This window comes from Acomys russatus, chromosome 4, assembly GCF_903995435.1.
Source record: "Acomys russatus chromosome 4, mAcoRus1.1, whole genome shotgun sequence".
NCBI lineage: Eukaryota > Metazoa > Chordata > Mammalia > Rodentia > Muridae > Acomys > Acomys russatus.
Window position 1 is genome coordinate 54,794,109 of NC_067140.1, and position 26,440 is coordinate 54,820,548.

Below are 26,440 nucleotides of genomic sequence, written 5' to 3' on the forward strand. Positions count from 1 at the left end.
CTGGCCCTATTTTTAAATGTTACTTTTTTGTTTTTGTTTGAAAGCAATCCATATAATCCCTATAGCTGCTGACAATTGTCTATCTGTTTGGGCAAAATAAATTAAGAAATTAGCTCATTTTGATTTTGGCCTGAATGATGGTTGTTTTGCTTCCTTAGGACACCATGTAAGATTGAACCTAGCATCAACCACATTCTCAGCACCAGGAAGCCAGGGCGAGAAGAAGGAGACCCCCTGCGGAGGGTGCAGAGCCATCAGCAAGGGTGTGAGGAGAAGAAGGAGAAGATGATGTACTGTAAGGAAAAGATTTATGCCGGCGTGGGAGAGTTCTCCTTCGAGGAGATCCGAGCTGAAGTGTTCCGGAAGAAACTGAAAGAACGAAGGGAAGGTGTGTGGGTTGTTGTAAAGAATTACCCTTCTCAAGCCTAAGAGAGATTGCCCCATTACCTGTACCTGCAGGTGATGATGCTTCTATGGTTGTGCAGTTGTTCTCTGTATGTGTGTATGTATGTGTGTATGTATGTATACATGTGTGTATAATATATACATATATATACATACACACAGATGTATATACTTTTCATATGCTGAATTCTTATTGCTGCCTCCCAGAAAACCTCTTGATGGAGCAAGCAGTCTGTGCTCAAGAGTGAAAGAAGGGGCCGGGTGGTGGTGGCAGCGGCGCACGCCTTTAATCCCAGCACTTGGGAGGCAGAGGCAAGCAGATCGCAGTGAGGCCGCTGGTCTACAAAAGTGAGTCCAGGGCAGCCAGGTCTGTTACACAGAGAAACCCTGTCTCAAAAAACCTCAAAAAAAGAAAGAGAAAGAAGGAAGGTGGTCTGATTACAGGAGCATCCCTTGCTCAGCAGAGGCCGGCAGCTGTGCCCCTGCCGTGTATGCAGGGGCACCCCTCCTTAAGCGCCTTTCTAGATGCTGTCTGAAATACCTGGCCTCAATGTCTCTAGCACCTTATTTATATTAACAGTCAGTCATCGTCACTTAGACTAGTCATTTCTATTATTTCTCCATTATCTCATTCTGATATTAAAGGACAACTTGGGAATGGAGGGGAGCGGGAAGCAGTTCCTGCTCTGGGGCTGTGGTTCTGGGTGTTAGGAGGCAGCAGATGGAGCAGGACAGACTAATACGCAGAAAGTGAGTGTTGGAGACTAGAGCATTAGAACAGGAGGGTAAAATAAATTTCAAATGATATGCTGAAAAATGGGCCCTGTGTGCCTCTGTGGGAAGACGACATGGTTGCAAAGCGAGGGTCAGCTAGGTGAAGCTTCTTTGGGTTTTGATGTTGTTTTTGAGAGAGGGTTTCGTCTCATTGTGTAGACCATGTTGGTCTCAGCCTCCTCAGTGCTGGGCTTAAAGATGTGTGCCACCACACCAGACTGAGTGCTGCGTTTTTGAAACCAGCACTGGAGGGCTGGAGAGATGGCTCAGCAGTCAGGGGCATTAGCTGCTCTTACAGAGGACCCAGGTGTGCTACCCAGCAGACGTGTCAGAGCTCACAGCCATCTAACTAGTGCCAGGGTTCCAAAACTCTTCTGTGGCACCAGCTACACACGTAGTACACAAACATGCGCAGGCTAAACACATAAAGTGTAAAGAGAAAAACAGGAACTGGGGGTCTGCAAACTACATAAAGGAACTTGCTGTACAAGCCTGGTGACCTGAGTTTGACCCCTAGGACCTGTATAAAAGTGGATGGAAAGAACTGACTCTTGAGTTGTCTCCTGTGGCAGGCACATCACACACACCGTGCACACGTACAACAACAACAATAATAATAAGGGTTTTGTTTTGTTTTTCAAGACAGGGTTTCTCTGTGTAGCCTTGGCTGTCCTGGACTCACTTTGTAGAACAGGCTGGCCTCACCTGCCTCTGCCACTGCCTCCTTAATGCTGGCATTAAAGGTGTGCGCCACTGCACCTGGCCCATAATAATATGTTTTTAAACTATGAACTGAGTCGGAGGGTGGAGCTCAGTGAGAAGAGTGTTTATGTCGTGTGTGAAGGAAGACCTGGGCTCAGTCAGTCCCTTGGCACAGGAAATGCCCCCCAGACTCCCAAAGAGCCACGTCAACCAAGAGTAGATGAGGAGGTACCTTGATAAAAATATTTCCCTAAAAAATTTCTAGTTCATCCCTAGTACATAGAAGTCAGATGCATTTTCTTCTCAGAGGGCAGGCCCCATGCTGAGGGTTGGTGGGTTTGGAGAGGTACGTTCAGTTTTCTCTCACGGTTTCAAGTCTTACATCTGCAGCCCTGATTTTCTCCCAGTTCATTGAAAGAGCTAAAGCAGCTCGTTTTTCATCACCGTCAAGCCTGCCATCTCTTCCCTTTGTCTTCCCTGGTGTCCTTTCTGTAAATACTGTCTCATTGCTCTGTCAGTTCTAGAGTCCATCTTTCCTCATGCCAACTATTTGGCCCGGGCACTTTTCCTTCCCTCTAGCATTTTTCTCTTTCTACTATTATCATCATATCCATGGGTTTCCGTTCTGCCTTAGTTACTGTTCTGTTGCTGTGAAGAGACGCCATGACCAAGGCAACTCTTAATAGCAAGCATTTATTTGGGGCTTGGTTGCAGTTTCAGAGGTTTAGTCCATTGTATCCTGGCAGGGAGCATGGTGCTGTGCAGACAGACACGGCGCTGCGGAAGGAGCTGGGAGGTCTTCATCTGGATATACAGGCTGCAGAAAGAGAGAGACACGAGACCTGGCTCCACACGGACACTCTTCTCCAACAAGGCTACACCTCCTATTCCCTTTTTAAGTAGTGCCACTCTCTGATGACTGACTATTGAAATATATGAGCCTGTGGGGGCCATTCTTATTCAAAGCAGCCCACATTCATATATATATGTGTATTCACACATTTGTGTTAGCGACCCGAAGTTGACCTTGGGAGTTTTCCTCCATCACTTTCTATTTCCTTGAAGTGCAGTCTGGATGAAAGCCAGAGCTCACTTGCACTGGTCTGGCTAGCCAGTTCGCTCTGGGGAGTCCCCTCTCCTCACCATCCATGTACTGGAATTACAAGTGGGCCGGCATACTCACCCAGCATTACTTGACACCCTAACACTGGGCCATCTTCCCAACCCCAGATTCCCTTGGGAAGTACGGTCAGTCTTCTTCATCGCCAGTGCTCTCTTAGGCGTTCCTCTTACTCTTGTCAAACAGCTCTGTTCACAGTCACCTGAGGCCCTTTTGCCAAGTCCGTTTCTTCACAGCACCACCTGACGAGCTCTCCAGCCCCATCTTTTGCTGCCTCCCTTCAGTCTTCCTGTAGTGACAGACTTTCCCAGGTCCTTATATGACTGATCCTCATTCAGGGTTAGCTTTATCCTTGCTCTTTATCAGAACGGTACTGGCCTCCAGCAGCCATGACCTGCATCTCTTCACCCACTGAGTGCAGTGTTACACCCTCCATTTGGTGCTGCTGTTGTTCACATTTTTTACCGGACTCAGAATTAAACTTCAGGCTTGTACTCACTGTACCCAAGTACTGTTATCACTGAGCTGTACCCCGCACCACCCCACCCCCCACTTGAATTTGATGAGTTTTTGTCTGGTTGGGTTTGGCTTTGCTTGCTTATTTGTTTGAGAAATGGTCTCATATAACTTAAGCTGGCCTTGAACTTTCTGTGGATCGAGGATGATAAAGATTTTTGGATCTTCTGCCTCTGTCTCCCAAGTGGTAAGAATGCAGGCTTGCATCCCCTTGCTTGGTTTATGCAGCCCCAGGGTTTTCTGCTAGGCAAGCACTCTCTGTGTGTTTATGCCATATTTGGATGCTAGTGTCACTTGGCTGAGGACTTTGTATCATTGGAACCTTTTTCCCATTGTACTTGGGTTTTGCTTTGTTTTTCTTTTGTTTGCTTGCTTGTTTGTTTATTAGATGCAAACAATAGAGACCCAGACCTCAAATTGAGGCCCTGGTTCCCTTTTCTCATTTTCGTCCATATCAACACGTATGCTGCGGCTGTGAGCCCCAGAGGCAGTTTTTACAGGATGACGTATGAGGAGGAAATGCCTTAACAACTTACCTGTTTCTAGCTGAACTGTTGGCCAGTGCACAGAAGAGGGCAGAAATGCAGAAGCAGATTGAAAACATGGAGAGAAAGCTAAAAGAAATCCAGACCACTCACCAAGAAAGAGCTGGAGACCAGGTGATTTTTGTTTTTATCATTGCTTACTGTTTTTAATACAGAAAACTCAGGGATGCCTGGCAAAAGAGTCCTACCTTTGATGCGCATGCCCAACCTAAAAAATGTTTGGTAATGTCTTAGTTACTCCTAGCAGGAAAGTAATTTAACAAGTGACATTAAATGGGATTTATGGCATGTGAAATAAGCGATGTCATTCATTGGCTTATATTCTTGTCTTGTTAATTCTGATATTAACTTTCTAGTTTACTCATGGTCCATTAAAATGAGGTTAATTTTTAAATTAAAAAACTTTTTTTAAATAGTGTTATTTTTAAAAAAGATTTTATTTATTTATTTTATGTCTCTGAGTGCTTTATCTGCGTACCAGAAGAGGACATCAGATCCCAGTGTAGATGGTTGTGAGCCACCACGTGGCTGCTAGGAATTGAACTCAGGACCTCTGGAAGAGTAGACAGTGCTCTTAACCGCTGAGCCATCTCTCCGGCCCCTAATTTTTAAAACTTAAATTTAAATCAGTACAACAGTACCAGTTTGACTAGGAACCTGAGTTACTGGAGAGGCCTTTTGTCTGAATGGCAGACATCTAGAGGTGGTGAAGCAAGTGCTAGCACTAGGGCTTCTGAAAGCCTTTTCTGATTAGGGGGGACATTGGCTTTATTTGTGTTAATGTAAAGCAGCAAGAAGAGAAGAGGCTTGCAAAGGAGACAGGCAGACTGCAGATTGCTTCAGAGTCTCCGGAAGTGCCGGCAGTGCCTCTGTCCCAGCCCGTCCATCCGCGGAGCTCCTGTCCCAGGTACGACCACTGTGGTGAAGGCACATGATCACAGAGCACAGAGCAAGCTTCTGGCTCTGCCCACTTGAAGTCTCCTTAATATTTTGAGCCCCCCTAAGCCATGAGCTGTACAAATCCTAACAAGGTGTAATGCTATGAGGGAATATATGATACTGACTTTTCCTTAGTGAAAATGAACATAAAAAAGCAAAACTCAAAAAATGACCATACAAGATAGCTGCTGTGCACACTAATGTGCGCCTTCTGTAGTACTGTAACTTTGTTTTCTAGAATTGGTGGCTTCCCATTTTGTGGTCTGCTTTACCTGTTCTTGTGTTACTTATATTGTTTCCAGTGTGTGAGTGTCCCTCTTGGATAGGAGGAGTAAGATTATGTTTAGTAGAAAGCCCTCCGACTTTAAAAACATTGTCTGACTACAGAGCAGCTGCCTGTTATCCCACTTGTAGGAGACACAATTCAAGACCATCCTCCGCTGTGGTTAGTTGGAAGGTGCCTCTAAAACAGAAGGGTCTTCCTGTGGGTATTGAGCATTTTTTAAAAAACAAATTTCTTTTCTCCCCCCCCCCCCCCAGACAGGGTTTCTCTGTGTAGCCTTGGCTGTGCTGGACTCACTTTGTAGACCAGGCTGGCCCTGAACTCACAGCGATCCGCCTGCCTCTGCCTCCCAAGTGCTAGGAGTAAAGGCGTGCGCCACCACTGCCCAGCTAAAAAACAAATTTCTTTTCAGGGAAATTTCACCTGCTGAAAGCATTTTACAAGAACAGCCTGACACCAAAGGTACGTTGAATTTGACAGCATTGTGAAAAATACTGACAACAGATGCGTTACATAAGAACACCAAATGTGGCCTGGGGAGATGTCTCAGAGTTTAAGAGCATTGCCTCCTCTTCCAAAGGTCCTGAGTTCAATTCCCAGCAACCACATGGTGGCTCACAACCATCTATAATCAGATCTGGTGCCCTCTTCTGGCCTGCAGATGTACATGCAGGCAGAACACTGTATACTTAATAAATAAATTTTTAAAAAAAGAATAGCAAATGGTTTTCTTAATTATAGGAAAATAATTAAAAGAAGACAGAGTTGGCATAGAGTCTTCTTTTATCTTTAAATAAAGGAATTCACTATAAACACATATAATTTATTACATGGGATTTGAGAGAATATTTTCATAAGATTTCTCACTTCTTTAAAATACTTAGTTCAGGGCCAGCAGGATATCCTGACAGGTCAGGGTGCTTGGTGAGGAGCTCAACCACCTGAGTTTGAGCCTCAGAACCCACTGACCTTCACACAGTGGCCTGACCACAGATATGTGATGCACATGCAGCCAGCTGTGTCAGTCTGCACTTAGGTGGGCCTAACAGGACCCAGCCGCCAGCTGTGAGGAGAGCGGCTCTTGGGGAGGGCGCGGCCTGAAATGATTTTATATTCAGGTCGGTGTTCTCCTCTGCTAGCAATAGGTGAAAATATGAGGCTTCCCATCTGTTAAACGCCAATGAAAAGGAGTCAACATTTTCCCTCTCAGTTTCTTTTTGCATCAGTGGTTATTGTTGTGTAAACACTATTAAAGAAAAAAATGTAAGCTATGAAAAATATAAGTAAAAAAAGCAGCCCTAAGGGCTGGAGCTGAATTCAATCCCAGTACACATGGTGGAAGGAGAAAACTGATGACCACAAGTTTTCTCTGACCGCCACATCCTTGCCCACACATATACACACAAAAGTACATATTAAACAAAAAGACTTAAAACACGCTAAAATGTTTAAAGTGGTAAAAGCATAAATATCCACTTAAAAGTAGTTTTGTAAAACAAAAATCTAGATGGCCTCTAATCCTAGCCAATAATAATATAGGGAGCACAAAGCAGGGAGAAGTGTGTTGAACAACAGAGAGAAAATAGCTGGCAAAACCCAGCATGTGTCCAAAAATAACCAAACAAGAATAAAAGATCTGGTGTTTTTTTTTTTTGGGTTTTTTTCATACTTACTATTTGTGTATGTGTGTGCTTGCATGCCATGCATGGCATATGTGGAGTCAGGACAAATTTTAGGAGTCAATTCCCTCTACTGTGTCAGTTCCAGGGATCAAACTCAGCCTTATCTACTGAGCCACCTCATCAGCTCCAGAATGAGGTATTCGAATCACTGACGATATACAGATCCTATTATGCATTTCCAATTCAAACACATTTTAAAAAATTATAAAGTTACTAAAATATAGAACTGGCTAGATATTCAGAGATTGTTATATATTATCACTAATTATATATATATGCATATATATATATATGTGCTTAGAAAACATACTGAAATATTTGCAGATGTAATGAAGTGTTCTGGAGCCAAACGTGGTGGCTCACACCTATAATCCCAGCACTCAGGAGGCAGAGGCAGGTGGATCTCTATGAGTTTGAGGTCAGCCTGGTCTACAGAGCCAGTCAAGACAAACAAGGCTACACAGAGAAAACCTGTCTCCAAAAAAAAAAGAAGAAGAGAAGAGAAACAAGTGCTCTGGATCTGTGTCAGGGCCAAGTTGTGTTGGATTTGGGGAGTGGTAGCATTGCTGGGGCACATAGATGAAGTAAGACCATGCATGTTTAGATAATTATTATGAAATGATCTCTACTTTTCTATGTCTTTTCATTATAAGAACAAATCAGGGCTAGAAAGATGACTCAGTGGTTAGGAGTACATGCTGCTCACAGAGGGCCCAAGTTTGGTTTTCAACTCACATGTGTGGCTTCAGGGGACCGGATGCCCTTTTCCAACCTCCTCAGACACCTGCATTTCCTGATATGTATGTAATGCACCCACATACCAGACATGCACATACATACATAAGTAAAAATAAAATCTGTTTTCATTTGTGGTTTTCTTTCAAACAATACAGTATTAATTATTTTCTATAGTTTTCTTGAAGAATTAAACACTGATAAAACCTTTTTTCTCTTTCTTTAGGTCCCAGTATGCCTTTCTCCATATTTAATGAGTTTCTTTCAGACAAGGAGAAAAGGTTTGTTTGTTTGTTTGTTTTTTGGTTGTTATTTTTTTAAATAGATCTTTGATGGGTGGTGGTGACTTGCCTTAATCCCAGCACTCAGGAGGCAGAGGCAAGTAGATCTCTGCATGTGAGGCAAGCTTGGTCTATGGAATGAGTTCCACGACAGCTAGGGCTACACAAAAAAACCCTGTCTCAAAAAAACAAACAAAGCAAAACAAAAAGAAATAGGTCTTTCTATATATATTTTTAAAAATGTGTATTGGTATTTTGCCTGCATATGTGTGTGTGTGTGTATGTATGTATGTATGTATGTATATGTATATACATACACACACACACACACACACACACACACACACACACAATTTGTGTTCCCAAGGTGGCCAAAAAAGAGTTGTTTTAATTGAAAATCTCTGATCAGGGCTGGAGAGATGGCTCAGAGAACTGACTGTTCTTCCAGAGGTCCTGAGTTCAACTCCCAGCAACCACATAGTGCTCATAACCATCCGTAATGAGATCTGGTGCCCTCTTCTGGTATGTAGGCACATGCAGGCAGGATACTATATAAATAATAAATAGATAAATCTTTAAAAAAAAGAAAATCCCTGATCGTTCTATTTTGCCAATAAAGACTCAGGAGGCAGATGCTGTGGTGAAAAACCTGCTACTTCAGAGAGGCAGAGAAAGCACCCAGCTGACCTTCCTACTCAGCTCATGTCCCAGTGGAGAAGGCCCAAAAAGCTCACTAGCTCAGCTGACAGCCCAGGAAGAAAGGGCCAAAAAACCCAAGGTCAAAGGCTTGCTAGCTCAAAGGCCAAGGCTCTGAGGAGCTCAAGAGCGCAAGCTGAAATCCCAAATGCCCAAGAGCTAAATAAAAAGCCTCTTAAACTAATGCATGTTCTCTTAAGTCCTCCTCAACTCAAAGTCCCTCCTACTCTTTAATCCCTGTCAGCTGGTTTCCTGCTCCGCCTCTTGACCTAGGGTTAACTTTATTAAGTCTTGTGTACAGAAAGCTCTTGGATTAAAGGTGTGTGTTAGGGCTCAACCACACCAAACAACAGAGATTTTTACAGTTCACAATCTCGGGGATCACATTAGAAACAAATATCCTACAACAGTGTTGGATCCCTGGAATTGGAGTTATAAGCAGTTGTGAGCCTCCGTGCTAGCAGTCTGACCCAGGTCCTCTGCAAGAGCAGCTAGTACTTAACCACTGAGCTATTTCTCCAGCCCCTTATCTTAAATTATTTGAAAAAAATTATATATTATATATATGGTACATGGTACATGCCATAGCACACATGTGGAAACCAGAGAACAACTTTTGTGAGTTGGATATCTCTTTTTTCCATTGTGTTTCTCGGGTAGAACTCAAGTCATCAGGCTTAGGCTACAAAGCACTGTTAGCTGCTGAACTATATTGCTTCCCAATATTCTAGACCTGTGAGTGAGGGTGGCCGAGCACTTGGGTATGCACGCTAAGGGCTGGGAACAAGGAGTGGAGAGAGGAGGATCATGAGTTCATGGCCAAACTGGGATACATAATGCAATTTTATCTCACAAACAACCAAAAAAAGCATGAACCAGAGGTTCATGTGTATACAGTAACGGGGTGCTAACTGGAGCATATCTTCCCCAGTCCTGCTTCAGACCCTCCACAGGCGCTCAAGGCCCAGCGAAGACCCCTTGCGGTTCTCAAGAACACAGAAATCATCGCCTCAACTGAGGACACGTCTCCTGATGTTTGTGTAAGTTAACATAAATGGCTTAGTTACTTGCTTCACTCCAATCTCTCAGAAGTCAGCCCTTGGCTGCTTGGCTAGCTCGGTGGGTAAAAGCACTTCCTGCCAAGCCCCGTGGCCTGAGATGATCCCTGGTCCCACATAATGAAAAGAGAGAACTGACTCCCACAGGTTGTCCTCTGACCATGTCTCTCTCTCTCTCTCTCTCTCTCTCTTTCTCTCTCTCTCTCTCACACACACACACACACACAAAAATAAATAAATGTAATAAATTGAAAACAATTTAAAACCAAAGTTTAGGGCTAAGTGCTAAGCCCGTTGAGGCGTGCTTGTGATCTCAACAGACAGTGGGAGTAGAAGATTATGAGTTCAAAGTCAGCCTAGGCTATGTTGTGAGTTTGAGGCCAGCTTGAACACAGAGCTAGATCTTGTTCAAAAGAATATTAGGCCAGGCGGTGTGGCGCACGCCTTTAATCCCAGCACTTGGGAGGCAGAGGCAGGTGGGTCTTTGTGAGTTTGAGGCCAGCCTAGTCTACAAGTGAGTCCAGGACAGCCAAGGCTCAAGGCTACAAAGAGAAACCCTGTCTTGAAAAACAAAACAACAACAACAAGAAAAAGAATATTAGGGTCAAAATGAAAATCACTAATTTGAACTAAGTACATGAAAAGATTTTCAGAATCATGTCACCAGGAAAATGCAAATCAGAACCACAGTGAGATACTACATTGTACCCTTACCCAACAGGGTGTCTGGAATCAGGAGATGAATAGTCACACGAGCTGGGGCAGGATGTAGAGAATCAGACCCTTCATACACTGCTGGAACAGAGCGGAGCTCCCATGGGTGACGCACACACATGATATGCTAACTTACATGTAGGCAAAACACTCATACACATAAAAGGACAGCATAAAATAAAATAAAAATAATTACTCCAGGCAATGGTAGTGCATGCCTTTAATCCCAGCTCTCAGGAGGCAGAGGCAAGTGGATTTCTGTGAGTTCAAAGCCAACCTGGTCTACAAAGTGGTACACAGAGGAACCTTGTCTTGGAAAAAAGAAACATTAATAGTTACCATAAACCTCAGCGTTTCCTATCCATGACATACACCCACAAGGTTCATAGAGAGCAGCCTAAGTGTTATCAGCTGATGGGTAGGTCACGTTTGTCAACAGAGTGGCGTATTGCCTGACAGTTCGGAAGGCATGGCATACTGATAAATGCAACTGCCTGAGTGTGAGCTCAGCCTCACGGCGAGGGACGTGCGAATTCTAAGTATGTGGACTCGTGTGTCTGCAGAGAGCACTGCTTTGGAAGTAACTCCCGTGCTCTCCTTGCCACTCAAACTGAAAATGGAATGTTGTCTGATGTGATATAAAGAAACTTGTGGTAAATATTCTTCCATGTGTGCGAAGTGTCGTAGTGAAGTGGAGCACTTGGGAATGACGGCGAGGATAATGGAAGGGGCTGACAGGGTCCTGGGCTTTCTGCGGGACCCTGAGGTGCATACACATTCCACAGCGGTGGATTAGGTCTCAAAGTCTAAGAAGGTTGGGGGATGTCACTAATATGATGGCCTTTTCAAACTTGCAATTTTTTTTTTATCCAACACATATGTAAAATGCCTTTTGTGGCAATGGAAACATTATGTAGGCCAACCATTTTTCCTTCCTGTTCTATTTTTATTTATTTACATTTAATTGTTTTGTGTTTCTGCGTGAGTGCTTGCATGTGTACATAGAAGTCAGAAGTTCTGTGTTTACAGCATGTGAGTCTCGGGACGCCAGGCTTGGCTGTAGGTGCGTGTACTCACTCCTGCCCCCTTCCTGTTCTGTTTTAACTGCTGTCATATAGTGACTTAGTTAACCAGGGGTAAAAAGATACCGTATAGGCTTTCAACTCAAACTAAATCAAAGGCATTGCGTTGGCATTTTGTTGAAACATTGGGGAAGGAAGCTCAGACATCTCTGCAGCCTCGTACCAGGTGCTTGCTGGGAGGCTGAGGAGTAGTGAGGCACCGAGGAGCTTCAGGGACTGTTCTTCCTCCATAGCCAAGGAAGCAGCAAAGTCTTTGAGAGGCATTTTTTTAAAAATACAGTTTTATTTTTATTTACTTTCTTCAAATATATTTTATATCTGGTAAAGTACATAGATTGTATATATAACTAGATCGATTTGATTATCAGTGCTGTTTTATATCTATGTAGAGAATTTTCATGATTCAGGAGATAGCTGTGACTGATGAAGACACTCAGGCCCCACTCCAGCTACATGGGCTTTGAGTTCCCAGAGAAGGAATCCAGATGTTATTTCCCCCTTGATATTTGTTGATGTATTTTATACATATGAGTGCTCTACCTGTTTGTATGCCTGCATGACAGAAGAAGGCATCAGACCTCCATTAGAACTGGCTGTTAGCCACCATGTGGTTGCTGGGAACTGAACTCAAGACCTCTGGAAGAGCAGCCTTCTCTCCAGCTCCCAGAATACTTTTCTTTTCTTTTTACATTTTTTAAAAGTTATTTGTTGCTGGGCATGGTAGCATATGCCTTGAGTCCCAGCATTCAGGGAGGCAGAAGCAGGAGGATCTCTGTGAGTTCGAGGCCAGCCTGGTCTATAAAATAAGTCCAGAACAGCCAGGGCTCCACAGAGAAACCTTGTCTCAAAAAAAAAAAAAAAAAGTCAGGTGGTGGTGCACTCAGGAGGCAGAGTCAGATGGATCTCTGAGTTCGAGGTCAGCCTGGTCTACAAAAGTAAAAAAACAGAACAGTCATTTTAAAAATTTTATGTGCATTGATGTTCTGCCTGCATGTATCTGTGTAAAAGTGCTGGAACTCCAGTAGACTGACAGACAGTGGTGAGCTGCCATGTGAGTGCTGGGAATTGAGCCGGGGTCCTCTGGAAGAATAGCCAGTGCTCTTACCCGCTGGGCCATCTCTCCATACTTCCAGAATACTTTTTAAGTGAGAAAAGTAGTGTCAGTTCTTCAGCTTTCAGGGCAAATTGTTTGGGAGAAGACATTAAGCAGTTTTTCTGAATTGTCAAGGCCTACTTTTTGATGAAGTATAGTTTTCTTTGTTAACAAAATCATGTTCTTCTGTGCTGTCCTGTGTGCTTAAATTGTCTTCAACTAGAGGACCTGGTGTGCCATTTCTAAATCCCATGGCAATGATCTGATGTCCAAGGTAAAAATGTGTGCGTTTGCGTGTGTGTGTGTTTTATATTACATGTTTGCTGAACTATTTTAGCTAAACTGTGTTGTTTTGTTTTAGGATGAATTTACAGGAATTGAACCTTTGAGTGAAGATGCCATCATCACAGGTTTCCGGAACGTAACCCTTTGTCCTAACCCTGAGGACACTTGTGACTTTGCTAGAGCAGCTCGCTTTGCATCCACTCCTTTCCATGAGATCCTGTCCTTGAAGGGCATGCCCCCGGATGCTGAGGGACTGCTGCAGGAAGAGGATCTTGATGGAAAGAGCGCTGAGGGTCCCCACACCGGGGAGGCTGCTATGTATAACCAAACCCTCAGCGTCAAGAAGCTGAGGTGAATGGAGGGTTTGCTGTCTTGCTCTGGGGGCTTGTTATCAGTTCCAGTCTGTCCCAGGTGTAATGTCACTGATTGGCTTGGATTTGAGGAACAGAAGAAGTAAATTTTGATAGTTATGAGACTCAGAGGTACAGAGGGAGCAGTGGCTCAGCACTTCAGAGCACGTTCTTGTAGCGGACCTGGCTTTGATTCCCACACAGCAACTCACCACTGTCCATAATTCCAGGACTTGGGGATCCGTTGCCCTCTCCTGACCTCTGCAGGTACCAGACACACACACAGGTCACAAACCTGTGAGCAGAATGCTCGCATACATACATAAATAAATCTAAAACATTTTTTATCTGTTTCTGATTTTGGAAAATTATGTCCTTTAAAAAAGAGACTAATAAAAATCATAGCAACTATTAAATTATTTTAAAATAAACTATTACAACATGAATTCAGTATAAAATTTGTCATTTAAAAACGTATAAAATTGTTGGCTAAAGAGATGGCTGATTAGTGGTTAAAAGCACTAGCTGTTCTTGGAGAGGCCCCAGGTTCAGTTACATCAGCCACAGTGGCAGCTCACAACCCTCTAACTCCAGCTCCAGGGCATTTGACGTCTTCTTGTGGCCTCTGGGCTCTGCACTCACATTGGTGTACTGACATACATGCCGGTAAACCCTCGTAAAAGTAGATGGCTCTCTATTAGGAAAATAGATAAGGCTCTAACAAGCTGATGTCCGTAGGCCTCAGGACAGGTTCGCTTTTGTTTCTTGCAGCCCGATTATCGAAGACAGCCGTGAAGCCACTCAGTCATCTGGCTTCTCCGGCTCCTCAGGTGCAAGTACATCCTCCATCAAAGGCCTTCAGATTCCTGAGAAGCTGGAGCTGACCACGGAGGCCTCAGGTAGATCTGCCTGGTGAACGGTTACACCCCTCAGAGACTGTACTGTAGACCAGCAAAGCTGTCACACCTGCATTTCCCAAATAAACCAGCGCTAACTCAACATAATTTCATAAGTAGCCGAGGCAAATGGATGTGGTCAGATTAGCAGTGTAGATTTTTGCAGTGTTGAAGTGTCTCCCACCTCCCTTTTTGTTTTGGTTTGGTTTGGTTTGGTTTTCTGAGACAAGCTTTCTCTGTGTAGCCTTGGCTGTCTTGGATTCGCTTTGTAGACCAGACTGGCCTTGAATTCACAGAGATTCGCCTGCCTCTGCCTCCCAAGTGCCACCACTGCCTGGGCCCTATTCTGTTTTTTAAAATTCTTTTTTATATGGGTGTATGGGGGGGGGGGAGTAGAGAAAGGGCCCCCAGCCCTCCTGGAGCTGGGTTACAGGCAGCTGTGAGTAGGGACTGGAGCAGATCCTCTGGAAGATCAAGCAGTGCTCTTAACCACCAGCCCATCTGTCCAGCCCTTCAGCACCATGTGTTAAACAGTAGTTTTTATGTTTCCTCAACAACTTCCTTTCTCCACAGAAAATGCTGTTCAGTCACCCTGGTGTTCACAGTATCGCCTACAACTATTGAAATCCTTACCACAGTTAGGTGTTTCTGCAGAGTTGTCTATGGAAGACGGACCGATGCCTACACTGGAACTAGGGAAGGAAATCGAGTTTGGTAAGTATTGTTGAGTACCTGGCCTTTTGCTTGTGACAGCATACAGGTAAGTGACTTGAACGCCCCGAGCCCTTGAACACTTATGGTTTCTAGGTTAGTGTTACAGAGGTTAACACATTGACAATGTCCTGCCACAGTGGCAAGAGCACTTTCATTTGTCTCTTTTTTAAAAGATATTTTTTCAGGTTTATGTAATTTACTCTATGAGTGTTTTGCCTATATGTATGTGATGCCTGTTGGGTCCCTTAGAACTGGGGCAGCAGGTGGTTGTGATCCTCCCTGTGGTACTGGGAATTAAACCCTGGTCCTCGGCAAAAGCAGCAAGTGCTCCTAACTGCTGAGCCATCTGTCCAGCCCCCCTTGGAGTTGTAAGCACATGATTTTGAAAAGTATTCTAGTTGCCACTTACTGACGAAAACAGCAGCACCTCTCACCCCTAAGCCAGGTAGGTAAGATGTAAGGACCTGCATCTGTTCACAGATTTAAATGGCCTCGACCCTTTCCAACAGGTGACGAAGATTACTGCATTAAACACGAGCATCTACTCTGTGAAGATTACAGGCTATTCTGGGTGGCACCAAGAAACTCTGCAGAGCTGACCATGATAAAGGTGAGACTGACCCTAGTAAATAAGCAAAGGAGGTGGCTGTGTCCCCATGGCACTGTCAAACTTGCTGGCTTCTTTACTGGGAAGTCAGTGAGCTGTCCAAAATCAGTCACCATGCCAGGTCACCATCAGAGATCATACACAAGGGGGGGCCATTATGTGAAGACGTCTGTGTCCAGGCATGCTGAGTTCTGTTGACTTTATCTTCAGAAGAAATGTGCCCTGGAGTATGTGGACTGCTCCCCTGTGGACAGATCACATTCTAGTGTGTCACTGTGAAATCTCCGTGGGACTGTTTTCTGCCATCGTATGGTTCTGGGCACCTTTACTCACTGAGCCGTCTCACCAGCCCTATTTTGTAACTACTTTTTGGTTACTTTATTGAGTTCTTTTACCTATTGCCCTTCTCCACCCCAGTTCCTCCCCGCCCCCCAACACTAGGAGAGAAAGAAGGGTAGAGGGAAAAGGGGGTGTTAGACCTCTTTAGACTACTGCCTGCTGATTAGGGCTGTCAGGTTCTTTAGGGCAAGTCTAGTCTTCGTCATCAGTATATCTCCAAGCAGCAACCAGCCTTACTTGGGGCTCTGGCATTGATATACCCCCTGCAGAGTTCCCAAAATTCCAAATATAAACTATTTTCAGCTGATGAAATCATGCCCTCGCCAGGGCCCAGGACAAGTCTTTTAGCTGCTGTGGACAGTCTGGAGCAGCCCCATATTCCACACCTGGGATTAAACAAAAACATCATCACATAACATAACTGAGCTTATTAAAGAAATCAAAATTGTGCGTGTTCTCTTTCTCTCTCTCTCCCTCGCCCCTCCCCCTCTCTCTCCTCCTTGCTCTCTCTCCTTCTCTCTCTCTCTTCTTCTCTCTCTCTTCCTCTCTTCCTCTCTCCTCTCTCTCTCTCTCTCTCTCTCTCTCTCTCTCTGTCTTCTTCCCTCTCTCCCTTGCTTTCATTTACAGCTCTTGGAGAGGACCAAGTTTGATACCCACACCTACACTGGCCAGTGCACAGCCACCTGTGACTCCAGCTCCCTAGGATCTGAGCCCCTCTTCTGAGGGAGCCTGCCCTTCAGTGTACATAACCGCACATAGACAAACAAAATTAAAAGTAAAATATTTTTATTCCTCCCCTAGCCTCTCCTTTGTCTTACCTTCTGTAGTGCAGTTGTCTGTTGGTAGCTTCAGGGGATTGCTTCTGAGACACCTCCTACCCATGCCAGACACCCAGCCTGAGGTGTTCAAGTCCTTTATATAAACTGACACAGTATTTGCACACAGCCTACACACACTCCCATATGCTTTAAATCACCATTGTGTTACCTATACTACCCGACATAATATACATATTATGTTATCCATTGTGTGTTGTTCTCCCTGTCCCCTCAACCCCAAGTATTTTCTATCCATGGTTGAGTCCTGCACTGTACAACCAGTAGATTCAGACTTTTTTCTTGTCTTTTTTCTTTTCTTTTTTTTTTTTCTTTGAGACAGGGTTTCGCTATATAGCCTTGGTTGTCCTGGATCCTGGACTCACTTTGTAGACCAGGCTGGCCTAGAACTCACAGTGATCTGCCTGCCTCTGCCTCCAAAGTGCTGGGATTAAAGGCAGGTGCCATCATGCCTGGCTAGATTCATACTATTTTGTAACCATAGCTTTAATCTTTTTATAGGTTTTATACTTCTTACAAAGGGGCGATATTTTTTATTTCACTGAGATTATTAATGAAGATTTAAATTTGGGGGGGGGGGGCAGCAAGATTGGCCAGTGGATAAAGGTGCTTGCCGCCAAGCCTGACAGCCTGAGTTCAATCCCTGAAACTGGCATGGAAGAATATTGCAAACTCCTATAAGTTGTCCTGTCATACCCACGCCATGACACACACACACATATAGAAACACAGAAACACACACAAACTACTGAGGTGGATTTTTTAAGAGAAGGAGGCAGAAGTCTGTGCCCTCCCCAGTATGCCCTCCCCAGTGTGCCCTCCCCTATCTGTTCTCCTTTTGTCTACTTCAAGTTCTGTCTTTTCGTATTAGCAACTTTCTGAGCGTTTGGCTCTCTTTGGGGTTGGATGTACAACACTCACAGCTAATTGAAACCTGTGGTTATTTAGAAGAGACCTTGACAGCCATGGGGCTTTGCTGTAGGTGATGCAGTTTTGGCATTTTCTTAGCAAACCCACCAGCTGTTAAATCTTTTCTCCTGGGCGGATTGGATCTCTGAAAGAAGGCTTCTCTTTCCCTGCCCAGAGAATACGCCTGACTGCTGGAATGAGAAGGAAGTAGTGTGAGAGACAGGACAAGGAAGGTGCCACATGTGACACATTAGCTTCTTCTTAGTTTCCATTCTGTCCCCCATGGTGCCTAGCATTTTCTGGACCAGGCTGTTTGCTCTGTACACCTTGAGAGAGGGGGGAGAAGCAGTCATGGAGCTGGGCTGCAGGGACAGGAGTGAGAGTCTGGAGACGGGTCCCTCTTCAGTGCAGTTTGGGCACTCCTGTGGCTGCATCCAGCCTTCCTCACTGAGCAGATGCTGCTGGGTGTACGGATGCAGTGGCACCTGTGTGCAGTCTGCTCTGCAGTTTCCTCTGTTGCCAGGACAGCACTCCATGTGTCCTCTAAGTGCACCGGCTCTATTCTCTTCCAGCTGCCAGAACTGTACTGCTCCTGTGTCCTTCCTTATAGGTTATGCTTTGGGTTTTATTGGTGGTAGTTTGGTTTTGGCATGTTAGACAAGGTCTTACTATGTAACCCTGCTGGCCTGGAACTCACGGTGTTGAGTGCTGGCATTAAAGGGTGCACCACTATGTAGCCAGATTACGCATTTTTAATTACAGTTTACTTCATATTTGCTGGAGTGTCGGAAGACCTGTGTGGTGGTTTGAGTAAGGATGGTTCCCATAGGTTTCTGTATTAGACTGCTGCTCAGTCACCCGGGTGTATAACTCTGATCGGATTAGAAGGACTGGGTGTGGCCTTGATGAAGGAAGTGAGTCACTAGGGGTGGGCTTTGAGGTTTCAAAAGCCCAGGCCAGGCCCAGAGTCGCTCTCTGCCCAAGTATCAGGATGTAGCTCTCAGCTACTTCTCCGGCACCATGTCTGCCTGCATGCTGCCGCCATGCTCCTCGCCGTGATGATGATGGACTAAGCCCCTGAAGCTGTAGCCAGCCCCAGTTAAAGGCTTTCTTTTATAAGAGTTATGCTCAAGGTCGTGGTGTCACCTCACAGCAATAGAACAGTGACTAAGACAGGCTGGAAGAAATGTGGAGGGTTTTGCTGGTTTTAGACAGGGTCTCACTCTGAAGTCCGGGGTGGTCTGGAACTCAGTGTGTAGACCAGGCTAGCCTAAACTTGCATTTGTCCTCCTGCCTCTGCCCTCGAGTTCTGCAGGTTTTGTTGTTATGTTGTGCTTTGGGTTGGTGGGTTCTAGCTAGCATACAAAATAAAGGTCTTTGTATTACAACACAAGTTACATGATTGTTCTTTACTCATATTTGCTCCCCTTCTATCACTCTCCCCTGTCCTCCCCAATGCTGCCCCCCCACCCCCGCCTTAGAGTTTCCTCTTGCTCTCATGCGTATATAGTTAAATCGAGATTCTGGATATGATAGAAAACACAGTGTGTTTCTCTTTCTGTGTCTGGCTCATTTCACTTAACATAATCCACTTTCTTACAAATAATGTGATTTTGTTATTCATGACTAAGGTGTGTTTTCCAGTTGAGCATGATAGTACACACTTTTCTAGAAGGCAGAGGCAGCTGGATCTCTGAGTTCAAGGCTGACCTGGTCTATAGAGAGAGTTCTAGGCCATCCAGGGCTCTGTGGTGAGATCATGTCTCCAATTGGGTTTTCAGTCTGCCAGGTATCACCATTTATCCTACTTGTCCTTACCTTTTAAAATTGTCTCACAGGCATCGACTCAGCCTATCCCGTGGGATTTCTATATCAACCTCAAGTTAAAGGAGCGTCTGAGTGAGGACTGTGACCAGCCTTGCAGCTATTGTCAGTACCAAGATGGCCACATTGTTTGGTACCAGTACATAAGTTGTTCCACCCTTCAGGTTTGTGATAATTCTAAAAACACACAATTTTAAGTTAAAATTAGAAATTCATATATTCATGAAAGACATTTAATACAGGAATACGGAGCTGGTGAAATGGCTCAGCAGGTGGGGCACCTGCTGTCAAGTCTAAAGACCTGAATGTGACCCTCAGTGCCCAAATTGTGATGAGAGAGAATTAAATCCTATAAATTGTTCTTTTCTTGCACATACGCACACGCGCTCATGCATTTACACACAAATTAATGTATTAAAATTTTAAGATGTTTAATACAAAATTCCTTTCAATTATCTAGACCAGCAGTAGTGGTGCACACCTTTAATCCCAGCACTCTGGAGGCAGAGGCAGGCAGATCTTTGTGAGTTTGAGGCCAGCCTGGTCTACAAAGTGAGTCTAGGACAGCCAGGACTATACAAAGAAAATCCCTGACTCAGAAAAAAGGAAAGAAGTAGACCAATTGTTAATTTTTACTTATCTAACATTCACTGTGTGCGCGCCGTGGGGTACATGTGGAGATTTGAGGATTATTGTAAGTCAGTTCTCCCTCTGACACATGCATCCCAGGCACCACAGGTAAGTCAGCAGGCTCGGTGGTTAAGTGGCCTTGAACTCCTGGAAGTGCTGGGGTTACAGGTGCACTCCAACACTCTGTCTCTAGAGAAAAGCCAGTTCAGCTAGAGTCATAAAGTACTGATGACTGACCCTTCTCAAGCAATGCTTCGTTGATGGTTGGTTGTAGTGCTGCGGCTGGAGCAGAGCCCGACCAGGCTAGGTCGACGCTGTCCCGCGGGGCTGCAGCCCCAGCCTCCTTTCCAGGCAGCCTTGATCAAATATCTATTTGATAGAGATGGATGAGTGCGAGTGACCTAACTAGAGTAATTTCTTATCAACTCATCTAAAGCTAAATGAAATTTTTGTCTTGCCTATGCCACCCCTCCTCGCATCCTTTTTACAATACAGATATATCAGTTTATTCTTTGCTGTGTTCTTCGGGCTTTGCTACCAAAATAATTTTTGTAATGTTTTACTGTGTGTGTGTGTGTGTGTCCATATGTGTCCACATGGACATGGACATGCATGTGGCTATCAGAACAGCTTTCAGGAGTCCTTTCTCCCCATCCACCATATAGATTCCAGGAAAGGTCCTCTGGCTTGGCAGCAAGCACCTCTACCTCTCCTTCGTGCTCTTCATCCAGTCTCATTAAACCTGTACAGCCTTTATTTAGTTATTTATTTATTCATTATGTATACAATATTCTGCCTGCACGTGTGCCTGCAATCCAGAAGAGGACACTAGGTCTCATTCTAGATGATTGGGAGCCACCGTGTGGTTGCAGGAAATTGAACTCAGGACCTCAGGAAGAGCAGCCGGTGCCCTTGACCTCTGAGCCGCCTCTCCAGTCAGTCCTTACAGTCCTAAGGAGACCTCAGTGTTAAAGCTGGGGCAGGGATGCAGCCTGCATCCCAGTGGGGAAAAAAGGAAATGCCAGCCGCTGCTGTCACAGTGGATGTGCTGCAGATGTGACAGCTTAAGGAAGAGTTTTCTGTCTTTCTGATTCCAGGATCTTCTCCAACACAGCGAATTTGTTACTCATGAAATAATAGTGTTGATTATTCATAATGTCCTGACAATAGTGGAGAAGCTACACAAAGCTGAGATAGTTCATGGAGACTTGAGTCCAAGGAGTCTGATCCTAAGAAACAGGTCGGTCCTTTCCATTTTCCTACAGTGGCTGTTTTGGTTTTTGTTTTGAATAATTGTCATATTATGTCTTTTAAAAAGTGTGTCTAGGGGCTGGAGAGGTGGCTCAGAGGTTAAGAGCAGTTGCTGTTCTTCCAAAGGTCCTGAGTTCAATTCCAAATCAACCATATATAATGAGATCTGGTGCCCTCTTCTGGTGTGCAGGCACACACGCAGGCAGAAGTGTGTGTAGCCAGGTGTGGTGGCGCACGCCTTTAATCCCAGCACTTGGGAGGCAGAAGCAGGTGGGTCTCTGTGAGTTCAAGGCTAGCCTGGTCTACAAAGTGAGTCCAGGACATCCAGGACTATTATACAGAGAACCTTGTCTCAAAAGAAAAAAAAAGTGTGTGTGTAAGTTTGTGTCTGCATCACGTGTGTTCCTGGAGGCCACCAAGGACAGAAGAAGGAGTCAGACGGGACTGCAGTTACAGATTGGTTATGAGCTGCCATGTGGTGCTGGGAATATATAGGTGACAGGGTGCTTGCCTTGCATGTGTAAAGCCCTGGGCTCCAACTGAACACCAGGAAAAATATAAAAGGACATTATCTTTTATTTAACAAATTTGACAGGAATTATATAGAACCATAAGATATTAAAAGCCAGAAGAGCCTTTTTATTATTGTTATTTTTATTAGATATATGTTATAAATATGTATGTTTATATATTTATACATACATAGATTGTATGCTTAGGTACATATATGTTTTATGTATGTTTGCATATACATTTTTGATGTGTGTTTGTCTACATGTATGGGTGTGTACCACATGCATGCTTGGTGTTGTGGGAGGTCAGGACAGGGCGTGGCATCCCTGGAACTGGAGTTCTGGGTCAATGTAAACCACCATGTGGCTTTTGAGCCCCGGTCCTCTGCAAGAGCAACAAGTATTCTTAGCCTCCGAGCCACCTCCAGCCCCGAAGAAAGAGATTTTTGAAGTCACTTTGTTTATTGTGTACATAACTTATGAGAAAATGAGACCAAAGGGAAGGGAGAGCGCTCACTGGAAAAGCAGGTGCTAGCCTGGGAGAGGGAGAGGAGGAGAGGTTTCACTCAGGGCTGTGTTAGCAGCTGAGTGCAGAGCTGGAGAAGGGCTTCTTTAAACTGCTGCAGAGGGCTGTGACCCAGGGCCCGGAAAGCCTGGCTGGAAGGCCTGCCTTCCTGCCCATGGGGAACTGGAGGGAACTGATTGAGAAAGAAAACAAAAGGACCACATGAAGAGCGTTTCCCCCCTCAGGCAAATTATTTCTCGATAGTCATAGCAAATAACAGGAAACATTACAATATAAATAGCAGTTCACTGGAAAACAACCTTACAAGTTGTCTTATTAAACTTCAGAGGTGTAGATCTTTTGCTATGTGAGGAGCCCACCTGTTACAGTAAACAAAAGGGCTATGACCCTGTGTGTGCACAGCCTGCTTCTAATGCTCATCCTTACTCCATAGTGTAGATGGCTGAGAATGGTCTGTGCTTTAGATTAGTTAGTCTGTGTGACCAAAGCGGTGATCCTAACCCTTCGGGCTGGCATTGCCTTTATTTCTGTGTGTGTATTTTCATAACTAACCACTAGAGGGCACTGTTAGCAAGGCTAAGACACACCTGTAGTCCTTAAAAAGAGGGGAAAAACGAAAAAAGACCAGCTATGCAGCTGCTTTCACAGCCTGTTTCTGTGATCTCCTCTTGAACCTGGCTACAGAATCCATGACCCCTATGACTGCAGTAAGAGCGATCACGCTGTGAAGATAGTGGACTTTTCCTACAGTGTCGACCTGAGGGTGCAGCTGGACACTTTGGACTACAGCGGCTTTCGGACCGTGCAGATCCTGGAAGAACAAAAGATCCTGGCTAACTGTTCTTCTCCCTACCAGGCAAGTGGAAGACAAGCCTGGACAAACACAGAGAGCATTTCCTAACCTCTTCCTTACCTAGATAAGCTGTGTAGGCTGCTGTTTACTGGCACTGACCTGCCTAGAAAAGATGGCCTAGTTTTCAAGTAGTGCATCACCATGCAGCTTAGAGTTAGCCTTGTTCCTGTCAAGAAGATAAGCGTACACACGCAGATACATAACACAGTAACTTGAGCGCTCGGCCGTTCCTAGTACTCGCCATCCGTGTCATCTCCTACGGACTATTCTCCTTGCTTTTCACTCAGTAGTGAGGATAATATAGCCTCTGCTCTTTAACCATCACACCTGCGGAGACTAAATGCAATGATAGACTATAAAGCACACCAGGACAGATGGGACGTGTCTTACATGACTATGTATATGCACACATATCTCTGACTTAGCTCTAGACATAGGGCGTCTGCGGACTGGGTTATGCCGTGTGTACCTGGCGTGGTCGTGTGGGCCACAGACAATCACAGCCGGACTCCATGCAAATATAGTGGCTGTGCTGATGTGATTTGATCATCCAGTCATCTGTTGTCTTTGACTCTTCGCTAGGCAGTAGTGGCACACGTCCTTAATCCCAGCACTCTGGAGGCAGGGGCACTCTGTGAGGTTGAGGCCAGCCTGGTCTACAGAGCGATCTCCAGAGCAGCCAGGGCTACACAGAGAAGCCCTGTCTCAAAAAACCACACAATAATAATCCCTTCAGTTCCCTCTGATCATTTCTTTGAGTAGCTTTCCCCATCCTGTAAAGATAAAGGAACATCTGCTAAAATATGCTTTTCAACTCATAATAAATAGGTTCATAATAGAAGCAGAGCCGGCTTTAGCTCACGGAACGTTTTGTGATTTCAGGTCGACCTGCTGGGTATCGCAGACCTAGCACACTTACTCTTGTTCAAGGAACACCTGAGTGTCTTCTGGGATGGGCTCCTCTGGAAACTTAGCCGGAACACTGCTGAGTAAGTACGGGACCCTGCAGGCCCATCCTGGTAGTCTCCCCTCTCTTTAGCAACCTCTGCTGTGGAAAGTAACTTTAGTTTTCTAAACCAACTACTGTGATCCCAGGGACTTCTCTCTACAGTCACCTTAGCATCTGCAGAGGACCCGGGACAGGGCACAGGAATTGCCAACTGAAATGAGACATAGACCGCTCGGACTTTAGGGCTTTCACATGGGAGTATGGATGTTTCTTAGTTTAGAAATATTAGAATTAAGCCAGGTGTGGTGGCGCATGCCTTTAATCCCAGCACTCAAGAGGCAGAGGCAGGCAGATCACTGTGAGTTCAAGGCCAGCCTGGTCTACAAAGTGAGTCTAGGACAGCCATGGCTACACAGAGAAACCCTGTCTCGAAAAACCAGGAAAGAAAGAAAAGAAAAAAAAGAATATTAGAAACATTTTAGTGATTGATTTTCTCACCAAAGTTAATCGTCTTTTGGAGGAGAGTTAAGTTTCCAAATGATATACTGCTTTTACACTATTATGTATTTAATGAGTCAGTAGACCCAAACCACAGCGCAGAGTCCCCTGGTGTAGAAGCGGGGACCCCTGCACGCCCCAGCCACCCGAGGACCTGTTAGATAGCTTATTTGCTGCTGTGGCTCGTCTTTGTCGATGGCTTCTCAGCAGAAGCTCACCAAGGAATGGCTTACTGCCTGCTCTTAAGTTTGCTTTCATTTTAAATCAGTGTTGAAGATTTAATGCCCCTCCCTCATTCTCTTCTCCAAAACATTAAGTTGTATGTTCTTCTTCATTTGATTCAGAACTTGGGCAACCACATTTGTCTCTTATATGTATTTTTTAAAATAGGTTGGGCCTGACATGGTGGCTCATGCCTTTAATCCCAGTACTTGGGACGCTGAGGTTTGAGGCCAACCAGGGCTACTATACAGTGAGACCTTGTCTCAAACAACAACAAAAATACATAAATACATTAATGAAATAGCTTGAAGCATGCTTTCAGATGTGCAGAAACAGATGGCGTGTGCTGGCCTTTTCTCAACACCTCTGCCCACTGCAGCAGTATTTTCAGATAAAAGACAAGAAGAATAAGAAAGCAAGGTACATTAATCAAGTTCAGGATTCAGAGAACCGTGAGGGTGACAGGCCCTGACATGGAGGTGACGTGATTTCGTGACATGCTGTCGAGGAAAGCTAGCAGGTACCATTTGTAGAGGAGGAGTGCTAGCAGGTGTCACTGCGTCATAGTATATAGAAGAGATCTGTGGGCTCGGGTGAGAGGATGGCGTCCTCTCTCTTTCCGTGCCTTCAGCACCACCATGCTAGACTTATATTTGTAGTTCTTCCTGCACTTTCAAATGAGTGTTTGAATGATCGCCAGCCTTAGACTCTTGGTCTTACCCCACATCAATTTGGCACATTAATGTACCATTGAGTTAAACTGAGAACAAATTCTAATTTTCACATGTCTGGTCTTGATAGGAATGGTTTTTATATTTTCTTAGGCTAAAAGACGGTACACTGTGGGATAAGTTCTTTGTGCGGATTCTGAATGCCAGTGACGAGTCCACAGTGTCTGTTCTGCAGGAACTTGCAGCACAAATGAATGGGGTGTTTGACACCACGTTCCACAGTCACCTGAACAAAGCCTTGTGGAAGCTGGGGAAGGTAATTAGTCCTGCAGCTTTGCTCATTCAGCAAGACAGGCAGTGAAGGCTCTCACAGATCCCTGCCGAAGCCTCACTGCCTTGTGGAGAGCAGGCCTGTAGACACTGTGTTTAATTTGGGGCACACTCAGACACATTAGCAGTCTGTTTCTACCAGAGGGTTACTCTAAGGCTGTATCCTGGTAGCCTCACCTGTTTTATTCAAAATGGATTCCATACAAATGGGTACTTTTTAACCCTTTTGTTTCTGCTTTCCCCTCTGTTTTTCTCTTTTGTAATTTTATAACATGTACTCTCCCACTCACCATGTATTTCATAATAAAATAGTTTTTGTTAAATTTGCTCTTCTGGCATTTCATTTTCATTTACTAAGGTGATAAATGGTTTAATTTTTTAGCGGATTTATTTACTATGGAAACTTATGTATCCTAGATTTAGAGCAGCTGCCATTGGGTTATAACAAGCCAGCTGGCCGCTATTTCTTCAGGGGTCTCTGGCTCAGCAGGTATCCAGCTGGAGAGAGGTAAAGGATGTACACAGGACAGACTTCCTTAAGGTCACAGTTTGGCTCACATTTGAGTAGTTTCAGTTTTATTTGGTAGTTGCCAAAAGCCCTTACCAACCTTTC

At 44.7% G+C, this 26,440-nt stretch overlaps 1 protein-coding gene across 1 annotated transcript in view; it reads left to right on the forward strand.

Moving 5' to 3' along the window:
• Bub1b (BUB1 mitotic checkpoint serine/threonine kinase B) overlaps positions 1 to 25,948 on the forward strand; it is a 51,256-nt gene extending 25,308 nt beyond the window's left edge. The window contains exons 9-23 of the mRNA XM_051144374.1: positions 159 to 388; positions 4,064 to 4,176; positions 4,854 to 4,969; positions 5,697 to 5,746; positions 7,928 to 7,982; positions 9,610 to 9,718; positions 12,987 to 13,261; positions 14,032 to 14,159; positions 14,730 to 14,870; positions 15,380 to 15,480; positions 19,400 to 19,549; positions 21,113 to 21,255; positions 22,989 to 23,160; positions 24,040 to 24,146; positions 25,651 to 25,948. Coding sequence (XP_051000331.1) covers positions 159 to 388; positions 4,064 to 4,176; positions 4,854 to 4,969; positions 5,697 to 5,746; positions 7,928 to 7,982; positions 9,610 to 9,718; positions 12,987 to 13,261; positions 14,032 to 14,159; positions 14,730 to 14,870; positions 15,380 to 15,480; positions 19,400 to 19,549; positions 21,113 to 21,255; positions 22,989 to 23,160; positions 24,040 to 24,146; positions 25,651 to 25,858 — 2,098 coding nt within the window. The 3' untranslated portion in view covers positions 25,859 to 25,948. The remainder of the gene's footprint in view (positions 1 to 158; positions 389 to 4,063; positions 4,177 to 4,853; positions 4,970 to 5,696; positions 5,747 to 7,927; positions 7,983 to 9,609; positions 9,719 to 12,986; positions 13,262 to 14,031; positions 14,160 to 14,729; positions 14,871 to 15,379; positions 15,481 to 19,399; positions 19,550 to 21,112; positions 21,256 to 22,988; positions 23,161 to 24,039; positions 24,147 to 25,650) is intronic.
• The last annotated feature ends 492 nt before the right edge of the window (positions 25,949 to 26,440 follow it).